This window comes from Corvus moneduloides, chromosome 11 (assembly GCF_009650955.1).
Source record: "Corvus moneduloides isolate bCorMon1 chromosome 11, bCorMon1.pri, whole genome shotgun sequence".
NCBI lineage: Eukaryota > Metazoa > Chordata > Aves > Passeriformes > Corvidae > Corvus > Corvus moneduloides.
Genome location: NC_045486.1, coordinates 13978105 through 13997819, shown reverse-complemented (window position 1 = coordinate 13997819; position 19715 = coordinate 13978105). Strand labels below are relative to the sequence as shown.

At 36.2% G+C, this 19715-nt stretch overlaps 1 protein-coding gene across 17 annotated transcripts in view; it reads right to left on the bottom strand.

Moving 5' to 3' along the window:
* Positions 1-19715, bottom strand: part of ERC2 (ELKS/RAB6-interacting/CAST family member 2) — a 430969-nt gene that overhangs the window by 114816 nt on the left and 296438 nt on the right. For all 17 annotated transcript variants that reach the window (XM_032120320.1, XM_032120321.1, XM_032120322.1 and 14 more), the window contains one exon: positions 9352-9483. In XM_032120320.1, the coding sequence (XP_031976211.1) occupies positions 9352-9483 (132 nt within the window). The remainder of the gene's footprint in view (positions 1-9351; positions 9484-19715) is intronic.

Here is a 19715-nt window from a genome sequence, read left to right as displayed (position 1 = left end):
CTCTGCCTTCTTGATCAGAACTAAAATCCCAGTGTAGGTGCACTCAAAGACTACAAAACTCTGGATTACTCTCTGGCCACCTCATAAAAATATATGTACAAAACCTGGTTACAGCACAATCCCCCACACTTTTGTGGCATGCAAGTACCTTTATAAAACCCACTCTTAAAAAACAAAAAAGGTCCTAATCTCCTTTTAGCCAAAAGCTTTCACAACACAGGCAACATGAAAAACTTGATGAGTTGAGCTTTTCTGGTACCCTTCCCACAATAGGAGACCCTTCCTGACAAGGCTCATCACATTTCCCTTCATGTGCTGCATGCTAAGAAATGATGTCTTAACTTGGGTTAAATAAATCTAGCGATAACCTGCTCATCTCTGCGACTAACTTTCTGATGACTGATTTATGCTGCTCTCCTTATTATCCATGGCTACTAATGGGTCATTAAATGTCTAACTGCTGGCTCTGAACTCTGAAACTTTCCTACTTACAGCAAATGCTTACATTTACATGTATTAATTTCCCCTTTTTACAACGAAATCTACCTGCTAAGAAATTATATTTCTTTGAAATCAAGAACTTAGTCTAAAAATCAGAATCTTTCAGAGCTTAGAGAGACTTTTACCTGCTGCTCAGTTTCTAGGAGCAAACATAGCTGAGGACTAATCACACGACCTTTCCATGCACAGAACAATTGACTACAGAATAGTTTTGTGCATGAATGATTTGAAGAACCGAGCCTGTAGCTAAAAAGTGGAAAGACTAGCAGTGGATTCATTTAAGTGTTTGGTGCATAGAGCTTTAAAAGGTCTTTATTTTATGTTTCATTTGTATATTCAAAAAGCTGAATAAATCTTAAAAATTGCTTCAGCAATATATATTTATGTCAGAGGTCTATTTTCAAAGTTATCCATAACAGAAGGGGTCACAAGTGACCATGCATCACCCAACTATGAAAATGGCCTTAAAGCCCATCTCACCATTTGTTCTATTTGTGTATAGTTGGTTTAAAATCAATCACAAATACTGCCCAAGTGGGAAAGTGAAAGGTTGTTTCTGACCACTGACTTTACAGCACCCAGACTAGCATTAACATGAATAAGATGTTTCACCAGATACTCATGCATTCTGAAGTTTTATCACTAGATGAAGCGGAAACTCAATGCTTCTTACAAGAAGTGGTCCGTGAAATCAGATTTGCAATGCAAAAATTTATGGTGCCCTTTGTAGTGAAAGCCTGTGACATGTTATCTCACTTAAGTAACCAGTGCCAGATATGCAACTTTTGTTATCAAGTTACTGTCTCCTAGAAATGCATTTTTGGCTCTCTCAGTTGGTCTAAAGACCTATTTTAGACTATGATGGTGGCAGATAATTTTTCTACTAAGAAATACAAGATAAATGTAAACCTCTATATAAGTGTTGTATATTATAACACACACATTCAGGGGAAGTGAGGGGGAGAGATTTCTATAGCTAAACATGATCTCAAAAAATTTTTCCATATGTGGAAAAGACTGGAAAGCTAACATATAAATATAGATATATATAAATATACACAGTGCTCAGTGTGTATACATTTATATCACATTCATTAAACCTCAAAATATAAAATAAATTCATTTCTGTAAGCAAAGGAGAGGTATAACTTTTCAATGTACAAAATCCATCTCCTGGAGTATCAAAGAATGCTAAACCTGTTTCCTACTTCTTTTTTTTATTACAGCTTCAGTTCAGCTGGCCTTTTAGTAAATGAAAAATTTAATATCATTAAAAGATGTTTGAAAAGTAACCTGGCTACAATATAATTGCGATTAAGAGGCAGGAATAACAAAAGCATTAACAAATATTCCAAATTCCTATTGGTTTTACTTTCAAGAGAGAAATGTTGAGTAGCTCAAAATGTTTCTAACTGCAAAACAGCAGCAAACCAAAATCAAGAACTAGAGTATTCCTGAAAGATAAATTCAGATTCAGAGAGACTCTTCCAAATTTCAAGGTTCTTTCTTTTCTTCCATCACAAGTACTATGTAACTCACAGCGACCCTTAGGTTTGAAGCCAAACCTCAGAATGTGGGCAAGCCTCTGTAGAAGACTATTTCAGTTTTCTTTTTAGGTTAAAGTAGACAGGAATACCTAGATAGATGTCAGAGGCAAGCAAAATTCTCTGTATCTACTGAAATAAGCACATGATAGCACTCACTGAGTTTTGGGAAATGCTTAAGACAGGAATTACATCCTCATTAGAAGAGAAGTATTTGCCATTCAGTAGCTGTTTATACTAAACAATATAGCTGTGATAACTGCATACAATTTAATTGGAAAACTGATATTTTAAAGGTGACCATGATCCAAACAGGATTTTACAGCATTCAGTTCAACAAGTCTGAACAACGTGTGATATGAATCACAAGTTCTTTGTTCCAGAAGAATCATATGTGTAGCAAAGATGCAGAATTAGAGGAAAGATTAAAAATTTGAAAGCATTTATATGACTAATTTGCACTGCACTTCTGAGTTCCCAAAACACTAATTCAGCACAATACTAGTTATTTACAGTGGATATGTCTGGAATTGTTTATACTGAATGTACTGACAGGCAAACCTTGCCCTGCCCAAATTCCTAAATTAAATAAATCCATGTGACTCCAATGAGCTTAGTGCAGGCTCAGCTCGGTGCTAATGCAATTGCGTGCTGCCCTGAAGCTTGAGGCACCAGCAGAACAAGTTCACATCCATTTGGGGAACAGACAAGAGCAAGCTCACACCTGCCCAAAAACACTGCCCAAAAACATAGAGGGTAAAGAAACATGCAGAATATAAAACAAAATCTGGGTCAGGGAGGAAGGCAATAATTCCAATTTACTGCTTTAGGCAGCTATATCATATCACTTTTTTATATATGACAATGTCACTGGTTTTCCCCTTGGTTTTTTTTTTTCTTCCTTCCTGAACAACTGAAAAACAAAGTTTCAATGATGCAGAAAACTCCCAAACAAGGTATTTCAGTTTTCCAGGTACTAAACTTCTGCTCTGACTGAACTATCTACTCACAGTCTAAAGAAATTTGAATAATCTTATGCTTTTCAAATAACCATGGTTATTATTTGCATTAGCTAAAATAATCTGGTTTGGTTTACATTTGTATGGCTTTAAAGTTGTGTTGTTTGGTTTTGTGTTGGTTTGGTTTTTTGTTTTTTTGTTTTTTTTTAATCTCAGTTTCAATATTCCTGAGGCCTGTTCAGGAGTTTGAGGTTGGCAATTTTCCAGCGTGGCCACAGAATAGAAGGCATTATGCTAACAGCCAGGACTGCCAAAATACACAAAGCAGCATGCTCTCCCTTTCCCTGAAATTACATATGGATCAATACAGTGATTTGTAGATCAGGATGCAGACACTAAAATAATAATCATTGTTTGACTGTCCTGTGGTTCTGATTTCCAAGTCATCCACCTCAAACAAAATCCCATCTGACCTGTTCAGAGTTTTTCACATATCATCTTTCAGCAACTCCAAGGATATTTAGCAGTTCCAGCTGATGAATAAAGACCTGTTGCCAAGACCAGTCACCACTTTACAAATCAATAAACACTTTTTTTTCAGAGCACATGGTCTTCTTCAAAAAGTTAGTTTTTAGTGGCATAGCCTACTTGGCAACAGCCAGTTTGTTGTCAAGTTTCACGCATGGCTGCATGTGATTTCTTTTCTCAGATGCTGGAGTTTACCAGCACGCTTTTAAAAAGCCTGTTTACAATGACACACATTTAACAGTAAGACAGCTACAGGCTTGTTCCAAAACAGTTGGCTTTGTGACTGGAGAGTGGCACGAAGGGAAGCTTCAGGGATATACCCTGCCCCATCACTGTCCTGATAAGGAGGACTTTTCCTTTAGATAAGAGGATAGTTCAGAAACCTTGAACTACTTTTTAGGCCTCCTTGCTGAGATCTCAGAGGAACAGAAAACTTTTTGGTGAGTTTGTAACAAATTACTTCTAAACACTGAATCTTGTAGAAGGGCCATCAGAAATGTTTTAAGTGGGAAAAGAAATCTCTATGTAGCCAGACGGGATTAAAAGATGTAAAAGGACATCATTTTACATGCTGAGGCACCATGTGACATTCCATCCCAAATTACAGGTTCTAAGAATAGGGCCAACTTTTTGGAAAGCAGCCAGCTCCTAAGGCATGCCCTATGATACTCACATTTTTCTAAAAATCAGATTCTTTTCTATGAGCATATAATCTCTCATAAAACAAAATTAAAATACATTTGTAGCCCTGGTGACCATAGAGTAAAGCATTCACCTTTGAATCCACTACAGCTCAGGTATTCAGGAAACTTTTAGGAGATTAAGAACACTGTACATTTTATTTCTTTAAAGATCTCCAGTACTATGGGAATTAAGAAGATTTGATAGTTGTTATAATCATCAGGACTGGCAATAAAATCTAAAGTAAGAAAATTCTTTGTATGTTATACCTCCAGTCTTCCACTGTGTTAATGCAGAATCAAGTTCTTCCCTATGACCTCTCAAATAACCTAACTCCCTATTAAGAATGCCATCAGACTAATTTAAGCATATCTGAGATATATGCATGTCGGATACCTACACTTCTTTTTTCATGTAGACATGCTGCTTTTAATTTTAATAATCATTTACAGTTTTTTACTAAGTAGTCCAGAAGTGGGATCTTGAACTTACAACCTTCAACCACATCTTAATGTTCTCAGGAAGTTGAAGAAGTCCTGGGTAATAATCAAAGACTACTATTCATTATGTGGAGAGCAACCTGGAGTTAGAGATTGGTCATTTGTGCCAGTAAATTGAGGACTTTCAGCAGGGAGTGAAAAATGCCCACAGAAATGAACAGTAGGTGAATATGAGTGACTAGAGCCCAAAACTCAGGACAGGAAACAAACAGGGAGTAACTGAGAGGATCCTGAGATTAGAAAACAAAAGAGAATGAGACATCACAAATTGACCAGAATTGTGGTCAGCAGGACAGAATTCTCTGTTGGCTGGTAACTCACAGGCCTGCTCCCATACTGAAAGGAGGGAACTGACAGAAGGAGGGCTGCTCAGTGAGGCAGCTGTGGCAGGGAATACAAGTGTGCTGATTCCTAACAACTTGCAACAGCATCAGCAATTTTCTTCAAGAGCACACAGTCACTGGTGTGACACAAGCAGGCACTTCCTTCAAAACATTCTCCATAAAAGGGAGAAAACTGAAAGATGATGCGGGCAACTGAGGCCAAGAGAAAAAAGTTTTAAGGAAAAACAGTAAGGATGTAGAGATGAGAAATAAGAGAGGCAGGGAGCTGGACAGTAGGGTTTGGAAGGAAGTCTATGCTGTGGGGCAGGATAGCTGCTAGATCTGGAAGTTCAAATTTATTTAGCCATGGGGTTCTTTTGTTCTAGATAGCTCTTGGATGCAACAATCCAGATTAGATTACTGTAATGCACTCTACAAGGGGCCACATACTACAACTCCTTGGAAACTGAAGCTAGAGCAAAATGCTTATTAAGCTCATTTTCATGCTAGGAGTATTACACCCGCACTTCAGGATACACATGGACTGCCAAAATGTTTCCAGGTGGAAATTCAGAAAGATTGCCAACTCTCAAGCCAAAAGTGAAGAGAATAAATTTAAGTTTTTGTGCAAAGCTGAAAAATTATCTTTTTTTCATGTTTTTTTAAAGACTAGTAAAAATGGTTAATATATGTTATTCACACGGCAGCACTCAATCCCTAGAAATTTATTTATATCAAATAAAAATCAGATGCACCAACATAACAAGGGATCACATCATGACCAGCTGTTACAAGACCATATATGGGCAGATGAGAGTTAGAGTCTTCCTCTTGTTTGTGAAGTTTCCTTACAACTTCACCAGAGTTATGTCCAGACAAGGATATGCCATGGCAAAAAAAGGTCACCTATCTAAGCCTCTCCCTAAAGAGCAAAAAAAAGCAGGAATAAAGGCAAGAAGTGGCTGGAAATTTGGCTTTGCTCCCTAGCAGCAGCCAGAAGACCTAAACACATCCGTTGTGTCTGAAAAAAGGTGCTGAACTAGTTCCTTCAAGAGAAGGCAGAGATCCTATCCTTCACTACACATAGAGCCATTCTGCCACATGTTGCCCATGGCAGGACAGGAGATCCGGTAAGAAATATAACAAAAACATTATCATTAAAAAACTGTCAATATCTGAACAGGACAGCTTCTCATAAAAACTATGCGTATTTCAAGCAGGATGTCTGTCTTCCAAGGTCTTCCAAGAACTTGGTGCTACACCTTTCTTTTTACAAAGGGCACAGAAATGTCTTATTCTTTGTTACAAACATGTACGCCAGTGCCCATACTTTATGTATGCCAGTACATACTTTTACAGACATATACAATAGCAGACATTATTTCTCCACATAAATGTAGCATGTAGATTAGAAAATCCAGTATTATCTACAGAAATGAGAAATGTTACAAGAAGTTGGGAGAAAACTTTCAAAATCCCTCCCTAGCATTCACCAAATTAAACAGTATTTATGTTACAATATGCACAACTTCAACTCCTTACAAAATTAAAAATGCCCTCTGATGATTCACAAGTTTACTATTTTCTGTGCTTTAAAAACACATGTTGGATTATAGCCACATATCTGGAATCTGTGTGTAATATTGAATGGAAATGCAGGTTTCTACGGCACACAGCAATCAAATTGCTGCACAAACAAATGCTGTAAAGAGCAGTAAATAACAACACAAAAAGGAAAGAAAAAATTCAAATCCATGGTTGAAAAGTGTAAGATAAAGCAATGCCTAGAGTTTACTCATGATTCTCCTTGACTGTGCTGTTCTCAAAGATTATTTCAGCAAGAACTCAAAGGATATTTCATCAAGATTTTGCTATGAATCTCCTATTTGCTTCCTTTACAAGTAAACATATGCTGGGCTGATCCATTGTTCACAGAGTCAGTGGAAATTTTGGAATGACAGCACTTCAGGAGAACACCTATTCTGAGTCCAACACATGAAATAAAGCCGTATTCATCTAACCTGTTCTTTGAAATCTCCAAGAAAGGACCTTCCATTACATGTATATGAAAGAATGTCCACATTTTGCTTCCACTTACAGATTCATTCGACTCATAGTGAAAAAGTTTTCTTTTTAACAACTAACCTAGTTATTCTTGGCAAAATTAAATTTACTGCTCCTACCCTTTCTCCATTGGGCACTGGAATACAATTGATCATCGTCTTCTTTACAACAACATTTTATGTACTAGAAGACTTATGTCTCCCCTTTGGTACTTTCTAGACTAAACAAACCATGTTCTTTAAGCCTTCCCCACAGGTCATGTTCTATCATTCTTGTGGCTCTCCTTCTGTCCCTTTCTATTCTATGTTTCCTAAAGCATGGAGATCAAAACTGTAAACAGCTTTTCAGATGAGCTCTCACCAGTGCTCAAAGGAACAGAGTAATTGCTTCCTGCTTCTTTTCCAGTATTATATCCATCCCAGAATTAGATCCAACTTCATTGCAATGGTATTCCACTGTGCAGTTTAGATTCCTTTTTCCATGCTATTACCTCATCAGCACATGTGACTTCTCCCCTGTAAGTGGACTTGTCTTTACTGAATTCCAAATTACTTATTCTAGACTTTCTCCACTTTATCAAGACTGGAGCATCGTATTGAGCACTTCGACTGCTCCTACTGTGCTTGGAGCTTCTTACAGCTTGATTCGTGATCAACAATATTAATGGCACTTCTATTTCACCACTGAAATAATCTCTAAAACAATACTCCACAGAATCAGATAAAGGACAGACCTCTTTGGAACCCTGCTGTAACTGGCCCTCCTGTCCAAAAATGATCAATGGAAAATTTGTCGATCAGTTGCACACCCATCTCATGGCAATCTCATAATTATTTAAATTAAAAAATATTATTTATAGTTAAAGCTTTTATTACTGCCACTTATTTTGCATTAGTTATTAATTACATTAGAAAGTTATGTCTTTATTTGCACATTACAAATATCTGGTGGGACAGTGTTCAAGACCTGATGAATTAAAAGCTACCACTTTCTGCTTTAACCACAAAATCAGTTTCCCTATCAAAGGAACTTATATTTGCTTGACATAATTTTCCTTGGCAAATACAAGCAGATTCAATTCAGGAAGGGTATGCTAGGCTTGCACTCTTTTTTAGAGAGTGGCCAAAAACTATCACCTAGGAAAAAAGCTGAGAGTACAAGTGCTAGTAAATACTAGTAAAATAGCTACTATTTTATGAGCTCTATCTTTAATCATGCATCTATTTCCACCATTCATATAATGTCTTAATGTTCTTGAAGATGTTTTGATACTGACTTTCACTATGCTTCTTACCCATTCTCTTGCCTGAATAAGCTCTTACCATGCATTGAAAAGCACTTGACTAAATGTTAGCTCTCTTACATTGTCTTGTGCCTCAAATCTTTTTCACAGGTTCAGGTTTCTTGAATTAGTTGAAAAGAGTGTCTTAGTTTCAGTAACACTGTGGTGGTTATTACCTGTTATTTCACATCTCCTGCCTTCATTTTGGGGGATTTTTTTTCATTCTGTTCCCTGCATAAAGCCAAAACTTTTTTATTTTACAGATATTTCCATACAATTTTTCCTTCTTTTATAAACTCAGCCAACTTATCTCTGTTAATCAGAAACAGAACTAAACCAAGACATCAAGTGCTTAATTCCCTTCTTCTCTTTCTGACAGAAAAAGTTGTTCTTAACATGTTCCAAGAATTCAAAGGATTCTGTGTTATGTTGTTCAGGTTTGTGGTTTGTGGTTTTGGGTTTTTTTCTTTGTGTTAGTATCCAAGAAATCATGTTTTCTCATTCTTACCTGTTCCTGACTCTAATACAGTTCCATTGGTCACTCTGTAAAAAAAGTGTAATTTGCCTCTTTGCTTCTACTCTCAATTACATAGTCTATCACACATCCCCATTATATTTTCATCCCTGATTTTCCTTTTTATTTCTTCCCAGACATTATGAACTTATAACCTATTTTAATATCAAAAAATGATTTTTCATATAAAAGCAATGTTCAATTTTTCCTCAGGCTCCTCCATCTGAAAATGAGTTACTTGTTTCTACAGACTGTTTTTCTATTCCAGAAAAATAAGGCACCAGACAAAAAGCCAAAATTTTAAACTATTTCAGGGACGGAAATAAATACCAGGGCTATTAGTTTCAGTTCAAAGAATGCATCACTTGCTTATTAGTGCTTTGGAAAATTTATTTTATCTTGAAATAAAAAAAAAAAAAATTATAAAACAGAGGGTGAAGACAGAGGTGACCAACCTGATCTGGAGAGGGTCTGTGGTTGTGTTGTGTCCTCCCAGGAGATCGATGGTGGTGGTGGTGGTGATGGTGGTGGTAGTGGTGATGGTCATCATCATAGTTATCTGCCATCAGCTTCATTCTGTTTTGTGTCTGTTTAAGATGTAAAGCAAGACAATTTTATTACATGTTGGAATGTATTATTCTGACAGTGTTTTAGGAAATCTTGGCTCTGGGGTTTTTTGGGTTGGTTTTTTTTTTTGGAGCTGAAGGATGTAAGACTAGAAGTCCAGACTGCTGGCTCACAAAGGAAAGGACAGAGAAACAGAGAAATAAAGGATGTGAACACATCCTCTGTTCCAGCTTTTACATCCATAGAATCACATGAAGAAGTCAGAAAAGTAAATGATGAAGGATGATGTGTTTGAAGGCCAACAGACATTCAGCTTTTCTAAATTTATTATTTTAGAGCTGTTTCCTATTTTTTGCAGTGTAACATTATGTCTTTGCAATTAACTTTTTAAATCTCACTGAAAGGAATATTAAGTGTACTTCAAACATTTAAAGTTAGTTACTAAGGCATGTCAACAACAATCATGAATAGTTGGTCTAAAAGTTCTATTTTGGGTAACTTATTTTAATTGTACACCAGGATCACCCTGCTAAACAATAAGTAAAACGAATCTGAAAACTAACTGATAGAGACACAGGCACTTAGAGAAAAAAGTGATTATGGAACTTGACATATTACTGAATGGAAGTAAGTCTAAGATATAGATCTTGAAAAAGAGATCAACACTTCAGCTACAGCTGTGTACAGATAATAAAATCTATGTCACCATGGGATAACAAGATACATTGCTGCTCTTTATCACTATTACAATTATTCCATACCATGAAATACATAGACTCAAATAATTCAAACCTTGCTCATAACACCAAAAATATCTTACTACCAATAGGCTGATACCAGTGGATACAGTCCTTACTTTTTGTGGTACCAGGACTGAAGACTCTCTCAGGCAAACCTGTTAAACTGCAATCAAGTTTTATTAATTTCGCACTAACAAAACTGAGGAAAAAAACGCTGTCAACTACCAAAGACCTCTTCCAAAATTAAAATAATTAATTAGAGACATCTAAAATTACTACCACAGAGATGAATGAAGGAAATATAGCAGTCTTAACTCACTGATGTCATGCTCCAAGGCAACAGGATTCATGGTAACCCCACTGAGGATGGGGACTAAACACATTCCCCGGGACTTTGCCCAGAATAATCAGTTCCAAAGGACCAGCTTAAGCAGATGAATTTGAACACAGTTCATTTGCTCAGTATGTTCCCATATTAACTGGTCTAACTGCCTTCCAATGCAGCCCATGAGATAACTCGTGTCCCACTGATAAAATATGGTAAACTTACTTCCAGGACTGCTGTAATTTGATTTTCCTTTGACAACAATCCTGTATCAAAGTCTCTGTTTGGAAAATTTCACTGGCAAGTACATTTTAATTGAAAATGTAAAACTCAGAGATTGCTATTAAATTCCCCAACTTTAATGTTTTTGCTAAAGTTGAAAAGGGATTTGAAAAAAAAAAAAGAAAATGAGATATTCATATTATGTAATATTTCAAGTATAACAACTCTAATGAAAGGAAAACAGCCACAGAATCCTAGGAAATCCTGATGTGCCTTTTCAGCAATTAATTTTTTTTCAGTTGTCACAACGTTTCTCAAGCACTTCATATGATGTCCATTAGAAGATCATAGAAAACTGCTTTACAGGAGGGGAGCTGTACTCAGTTTAAGTAAAAACAACCAACTAACCCAACCAAACCCTCAAGGCATCCACAACAAAAAGGTAGTGGAAAAGTCACAGATCAGATGTACACTGTCAGATTTTTTCTGAGCACCTCCATAGCACTGTGAGAGCATTTTCTCAGTGTGTTACAGAGTAAGAGGGATCTGCACAGTTGGAAATATTCCATTTTCTCCCTCCCCAATAAGATGGAAGCAAACAGCTGTATGAATTTCACCTATTACTTTCTACCAATTTTGCTAAAAAGATCATCTCAATCTGAATCATCATAGTTGGTCTGTTTGTCTTTAGAATCAAAAGAGAAAAGCCTTTTGAACAAAAGAGTGGAAGAGATGGAGAATTAATAGCCAAATAATAAGCCACTTACTATAAACACTGTCATACCCTGCCTCTTTGGGGAAGCTCCTAAAATTTTATTAGTTTATTTTCTTATCAATGAACAGCCTTAAATTTCCTACCTTTCAACTGTATTCCATAAAGAATGCAAAAGTTAAACAAGATGATATATGCAATCCTAAAAGTGTCCTCTGTAATGAGGTGTTGGGGATTAGGCGTGTCATGGGATAAGAACTGTAAATGAATGATGTCATCTTTCTAATTTGGTGCTGAAATATAAATAAACTACTTCTAATGTTTCTTCCTTTTGCATGCCAGATTGCAGTAAAATGTGCACAAAGAAGTGTTAATGCTCTAGTAGCCTCCCTTTAGTGTGCCTGTTCTGGGAGCAAAATATATTGGAAATGTGAAATGGAAATTTCTTTTCCACTCAAGTAACCATCAAACCATCTAAACTTTGACATGACTTGTAACTGTCATAAATTTCTTAAAATGATGCTATATATGTGGCCAAATATTACTGTTAAAAACTTTTTGTTTTTATTTGTTAGCTCTTCACAATGACTGCAAATGTAATTTTGATGTTCTGTTTGTCTTTGCTTTAGCTACTGCTAGTGCTAAACTTCCACACTGAACTGTATTTCCCAGGTATGGTTAGCTTTGATTTCAGAAGTAAAAGCATCTTATGATTTCAAATTTTTAAAAGCAGGACTTTTGAGGAGGATGAGCAGGAGGATTTCTGAAGAACAAAAGTAAAGCCATGCTGAGGAACAATACGATCCTTTTCACATCCTTCTAAACAAAAATCTGTAACATTCCTTCTGATTGCTCCCTTTGCTAGCTTTTAATATTTAGCAGGCTTTGAAATGCCAACTTCATTTTTATTTAAGGAAGGAATTCATTAACCACACTGGAATTCATTCAGGACCCCAGGGCTTCACACCCCTACACCTACATACAGGCACACAGGAAGGCATGTACATGTTGGGACTCTGGTTTCTCACACAGAAGAAAATCCTCATGGTCTGGGTGCCAGATCAACACATTCAGGGACTGCTTCAGTGCTGCCTGAGAGGGGAAAATACCATGCAGGGACTTGGCAATGCCATCATTTCCTGCAACATCTTCAGCATACCTGACAATTTCCTATTCAGGGACATCCAAGACCTTTCCTTACATTTCTTTAGAAGGCACAGCAGATTATTCAATATGACTTTTCTGGATGATCAAGAAACATGAATCTTGAAACGTACAATTAATGAAAATGAGAGTGGTGATCACACATGCATTCCAACGATGGACATCTAATGTGCATCATAGGTTACTCTGCACAAGTCACTCCCTATCTGAAATAGTTACATCGCATAGGTGAAAATTCTATTTATTCGCATTTTCCTCTCAAACCTGAAAACGGGGTTTCATGAAATTTACATATCCACAGCTCTGACAGAAAAAATTGTCATGCCAACAGTTCTTTTTGAAAATGCCTGATGAACAACAGGCCCACACCTGAGAAGGAAAAGGTTTCAATTTGGATGTATACTAGAAAAGAAAAACATGTTAACTCATAAAATACAACAATTAATTAACTCTAACTCCAAAAGACCATGTATGGGCTTATTAGCTCTAGCCTAAAAAGTGTCCTCAGATTTTCTTTGTTCTTAATTTATTGACTACATTCAAAAAATACTGCATCCATTTTGAAATAAAGGAATGATCGAGAAACTAAATGCAGCTTAAATCTACTTGCACAGGTATATTAACCCTTAGGGCTTGAAGCAGTTGTCTTTGATCATTCAATGTCACTATTTGCTAAGCTGTCAAGGTCATGAATGGTATGTGTAACTGAATTTTTAACCCACTTACCAAAGAATTTATGATCTAGCACTGCAAGAAAACTGACAGGCATTTCTTGTCCTCCTAAAAGTCTGTAGAGTTTAAGGAAGGATATACCAAAGTGAAATGAAAGTCTTTGATTGACTGGTAACAGACTAAATAGCTTAAAAGCAATCTGTAACTGTAAAACTATAATATTAAAACTGTCTTTTAAAAAATATTTTAGCAAGGTGGCAATAGGGAACTATGCTTTCATCTGTCATCTGGATCAAGTTAACAACAAAACTCTCATGAATGAGGTTCAAATGAGGAAAAATACTAAGATTTGTTGCTCTGGGATATAGGTGTAAAACAATTCAATAGCTATTACTTTCCTTTGGATTTTCTTCTCAATCTCTCTTCACTTCATGGAATTTGAAATATTTCTAGAATATTCACTTTCAATAGGGTAGGATTTTTCCCTATATAACATGAGAAGGAGGCAGATATAAGGCCTGCAAGCTGTCCTGGAGCTGGGATCTAATTCTTAAAGCACAAAATTTAAAATCTAGAGACCCACATTGTCGGTTTGATTCTGCAATGACCTCCTGCTGTCTTCAAGGACACAGAAACTCTTTTTCTTGCAATCTCACTGCTTGAAAATAAGCATTCTAAGATTTCCACAAAACACTCTGAGAACTTCATGTGGCAGGCATTTAGTTCCAGTCTTCATGATTTTAAATAATAAGTGATTTTATCTGAGCTTTTTTTTTTCTCCTAAGACAATATTATAGAAAATAGAAAAGGGCAATGATCTAAAAAATTTCATTCTTCAGGCTACAGAGTTCACCAAGTTTATCCAGAAGCTGCATGAATTTATTGGAATGAACCCAGATTTAATGAAAGCATGTGCAACTGCAATTGGTTCTCCTGTATGAATCCAGTGCTTCAGGCCTGAGTTCCATTAACAGCAGGTTAACAAAATGTTTGCTAATTAAGCCAGCTCTCTCTCCAAATAAAATCAGTTTTCACATTAGAACAGTATTTTTGCACGTTCTTTGAAAATTGTTATCATCTGAAGACAAGGGGAGAATTTCTTGCCATTTCTACTGCTGCACAACTCAGAAGTTACTAACTGCCATGGAATACAATTTATAGTGGATTTGTTATTTGGCAAGTTACAGTTCATCAGATGTTGGACAGCAAATGCTGTACTTGACCTCAAACACCCTAAAGTTCAAGAAATTACATTTTTCAGCAAGTTTCCTTTATTCCATTTCAGCTGTCTGATCCTCATTAAATATTTTTCTGAGATCAAAAATAACAAGTTCAAGTTCCAACAGTGGAGCCTCTAAAAAATCATGTTCAACTTCACTGTCTCTATTCCACCTGCTTTCAGCATCTCAGGCTTATAGAGGTACCTGCATCCTGCACAAGCAAAGTGAAAATAAGCCAAAGAGTGAGATTAATTTTCCATCTAGAAAAGATATTTAGGAGAGACTCCTTTGCAAAGTTTCAGTTTAAACTTTTGTTAAAACTTCTTGATACACTTTGGAGCACTGTGGCACTAACTTTCCAGCTGAAGCAGAAAAGAACATTCCAAGGCTATTATTGTTAGAAAGCCAAACCTTGAGACTGGTCCCTTTTTAATGGTAGCACACTTCTCGAATCCACATGATTAAATGAGACAAATTGTTAAAACATATCCACCAAGGATGGTTTTGACAGAAGTGTCGTTTTTCCACAAGCCAGAGGATCTGTTAATCAGTTATTGCTTTGAAGGATCTTTTGCCAGTATTAGAGCAGCATGGAAGAAGTGGACTTCAATAGACTGCCAGAGGTTGTGTTCCTTTATGCTAATTATTCAGGCCACTTTTAACAGCATAATACTAACTAATCATGCTAATTATTTCCAAAATAAATTATACTCTTGTCTTCAATGATTAGAAATACACAATTATATTCAATTCAGGCTTGTTGCTTATGCAGTGAGGTTTTAGACACCAAGAAAATTCCAATGGAAAAAAAAAAAAAGAGGTTATGAAGACTCAAGTTTGCAAGCACTCATCAGTAAGTGAAAGATAACAAAAACATTGCAGTATGTTAACTAACCAGCAACTCCAAATGCTAAATAAGTATGATAATCATAACCGTATGGGTGTTGGAATGCATCACTGTGGGGCAGAGTTACGTTTTACTGAGTGCTTTAATTATACATTTTCTTTTTATAACATCCCTGTAATGCAGTCTGTTCTTATATTCTTACTCTCAACTACATTTTAACATGGGTTTTGCTGCTTTGTTTCCTGCCTCCATTGAAGAACACAAATTTTTCCCTGTTAAAATTCCAAATGGGCTAATAAGCATGCTTTTCTTTTCCTGTTAGAGTGTATGACTTGTCTTGGAAAGTGTGAGAGACAGGATGCATGCAGGCTCAGAGTGTGCATGATAGCTTACTGCAGAAAAGCTTGGCCACTCTGCATTTAACTCTTTTTAGGTTTTACCTCATTAATGATAAGACTGTTGCATATGATGTAAGGAACACAGTCAAGTTTTTATGCTAAGTATACATCTTTTTATTTTTCACATCTATATTTAGTTATATACTAAACTTAATTCTCATGGTGTTTGTACATTAAAATCATAGAATTCTTATCATCTGTGATATGTAACCCAGAGCAGTTTATGTTCAGGCCCTGTGTGCCCTCACAGGACAGAAAATAGGGATTAAGAAAAGGTACTGACTATTTTCCAAGTTTTCATTAAATCCAACATTCCTCCCAGGGAAAATACAAAATCAATTGCTGGACAAATTAATACTCCTCTGCAGCAGTGCAAAGCAGCTTCCATGTAAGTCTTTTCAGAGACTCAGGTCTGGTAATTTAGTGTTGAACATGAGCATAGAAACTTTACAGACACTTCAGTTCTTTTTTAATTAGAGTAGTATTTAACTGGTATGAACAGCCATTACACCTGCTGCTTTGCGAGATGACAAAATGTGACTGACTTACCCTGAAAGAAGTTAAAGCTCAGAGTAAGTCTCCCTCTTCACAAGCTGAAGGACCACAGCCTCCCAAACACCAGCTGGGATATTGGACACTTGGCAGATGGAGACAGGCAGCACTTCCAAGTGCCAAGCAGACACTTATCTAAAGTACTGAGGCCAAACTTCAACTTTTCTGACACTTGTGATTAAACAAAGCTATGTTGAATTGAACATGGCCCGTCTGACTTTTTTTGCTGCATTTTCCTGCATTTAGAGTTTGTGGTTTTGAAGTCTTTTAAAGCTCTGTGAATTAAAAGCATGGCTTGAAGCGCAGGAAATATCTTGTAATAATACAGCATGCTCAGTAATCTATAAGCTAAAGTCATGCTAAAGGTATTTGTCTCAGTCCTACTACTAAACTTGGTAATTACATAGAAGTATGTAAGAACATAGACACAAAGAAGTGGGTTAAAAAGCATAATTAAAGCTCTGAAACAGTAGCTGCCTGAGGACATCTCAGGCCAGGTCCTACTAAAAACAGACAAGCAACGGAAGAAGGAAGGTTCTCTTTTTCCCTTTTTACAACAGGAAATAACTCATTAAAAAGATACTTCCCCATAATAATTATTTAAAACCAGACATGAATCAGAAACTCTAGCAGCTAAGTAAGACCTTTTGAAACTGCAAATCTCTGTTTAGCACCACTGGTCATTTTTCACCATCTTTAATGTCTGAATAGTGAGTTTCAGCTACAATTTTTACAATTTCAATACCAAGCCCAGGTCTCCCATTTGTATCACATACAAAATATAGCTTAAGTTGAAATGCCTGCATGTCTTCCGTTGTATGCAACAAGAATTGTTAAAACATACATTTCAATACATGGGTGCTATATTTAAGCATGGACTGAAATGGAAAAAACATCACACCACTGTCTTGATACACTTTATAGAGACACCTTACATATAACTAAAGTCTTTTTGATGCAAGATTGTAGGAATAACAAGTTTTATCCACCATTACAGCAGTAGAAATATTTGACACCCAGTTTTTACAGGGTTTTTTTTTTAATAACTGGCTACTTAGCACTGTATTTGAGATCAAGTGTTAAACTATATTTAGTCTTACTATCATGGGGTATGGTGTAGTAGAACATAAGGATTTGTTTAAAACATGTCACGTGGAGAAAAATCCTTTTGGCTTGGGAGTTCACATCACTGTAATGGAGACACTCACTATTCTTATTTGAGATACTTAATAACCATTTTCACCTACCAAGCAAGCCAGATCCAAAATTACTAAAGTTCCAGTGTTAATTCATACATTATTTTATATCTGCATTACCTACTTTTTCCATTTAAGATTTTCAGTGAAGTTAAACCATTTGTCTGAACAAAGTTCTAGGATAAGTTCACAACCAGATTATCACCAGTGAAAAGAGGCTGCCTTGAGCCACGGCCAGGCTTAAGCTGTGACACAGATTCTTCAAGAATCAAAAAACTCTGAACAGAGAACAAACAGAAACAGACTTTAAAGCAGGAAAGGACTTATATACCAAGCCTGTGGTGCTTTCAGGGGCTAAAGGCAAAAAAAAACCCTCTCATTGGAAAATGTTTGTGTAAAAATACCATCCAAAAGACCTTGGATTCCTGAGTGCGTAAGGAGGAAAAAGTGATGCCATATCCAGCTATGACCCGAGTCCATCAAATTTTATAATATAAATTGTCAAATCTTACTGAGAATATGTGAAAAGGGTTATGAGAGCACTGCCAACATTTTCAGAATTTTTCCAACACAGAATGTCTTTTGAATCAACTCAGTTGTTCAGGCAAAGGCTTTCAGCTGCACTCACACATTCCCTCTCCTATCTGGTGCTCCTCCTGTGTTAAGCTACAGGGAGAAGTGGCACTCTGCTCCTTCACCCCCACAGGAGGCTGCACTTGGCAAAATTGAGATGCAATTCAATTGTAGTGACTGTAATGGCCCACGTTCAAAAACACAGGTTCAAAAATCAGGTTAAAAATTAAGAGAATAAACCCCAATGTTAAGTCATGCAGAAATATTCCTTTAGGATATTTCTAATTAATAGAAAAGTATAAACCAAAAAGATTTTTAAGATTGTAAGGCCATTGGATGCCTAGTATTGACATAAATGGGATCTGAACAGCCACATTTAAAATCAGATAGTAAAAGCCATTTTACTACATTTTCTGAGAACTTTTAAGGAAAAAATAACCAGACTGATTATCATCAATATATGAAGTTATTAGAACATCTATTCTTACCTGCCCAAAATAAACAAAGAACCTGTGCAGCATAAGTGTAACAAAATTAAAACTAAAACTTACGAGTCTCAGACTCCTCTTTTGTCCAAAATTAGGTGCTTAAAGCTTGAACAAGACCAATATTATGAGTTATAGTAAACAGCATAAACATAAGAGGTAAAAAAGCAGCAGAATAGTCAATTATGTCTGCAGTACCCAGGTGAATGGCTTCTTAACATGGATTCTACTCATTGTGCAGTAATATTTGGATTCAACTGCACAATAAATCTCTTTCTGAAGCAGATCTGTATAAACAACAGCAGCAACAACAAAAAAAATAGCAGCAACAACAATAATAACAACAATAATAATCATAAAATTACGTGGTCCTGTAATATTCACACCTGTGAAATTCAAGGCAGTCAGAAAGATTAACTTAGTATTACATCAGAAACATGAAGCAACAGTGATTAGGAACCAACACTAGAAGTTGCTCCTGTTCACAAGTGCTACAGATGACAATGTCTACACTGTCAGAAAGCATTGCAAGACTTTTTTGTTCCCACACTTGTTAAATATATAGAGACCTTAAATGCAATTAATTAATTCACAGGGTTGGGCTGCCAGAATAATCACAATCACAACAACTTCTAATCATATTCTTTTTCTCCTACAGTAATATAAACACTTTCAATATCATAAAATACACAGTGCAATAAAGCTAAATTAATCTATCAGGGAAAATACTTCTTGGGGTATTTTGTTATTCTTGAATGCCTGATGTCACCACCATAATATCACACCAGCAATGTTTCTGAAGTACTTAACTAGAATAATACAAGAATGCAACATGCTGCCTCCAATTCCACTTTATTCATCTGCTGCTGAAAGAGCTCTTCAAAATATTTACAGGGTAATTAGTAAGAATTAATTCTGTATATTGCATGCAGGAGAAAATATTGTTAGTTTTTAGTTTGCTGAGCAAGTGTGATTACACACATTTTTTAAATTCCTTGACTGTTTCCTCACCCTTTTTGTTGCACTAGCAATATGTTGATGTGATGAAATATAGAGCAGTGAACTAATAGACTGAGAAGTCTGCCAAATACCAGCTTTGCCTCTGGCCAGAGTATTCTGTACACCTGCACTCCTGAAAGCACTGGA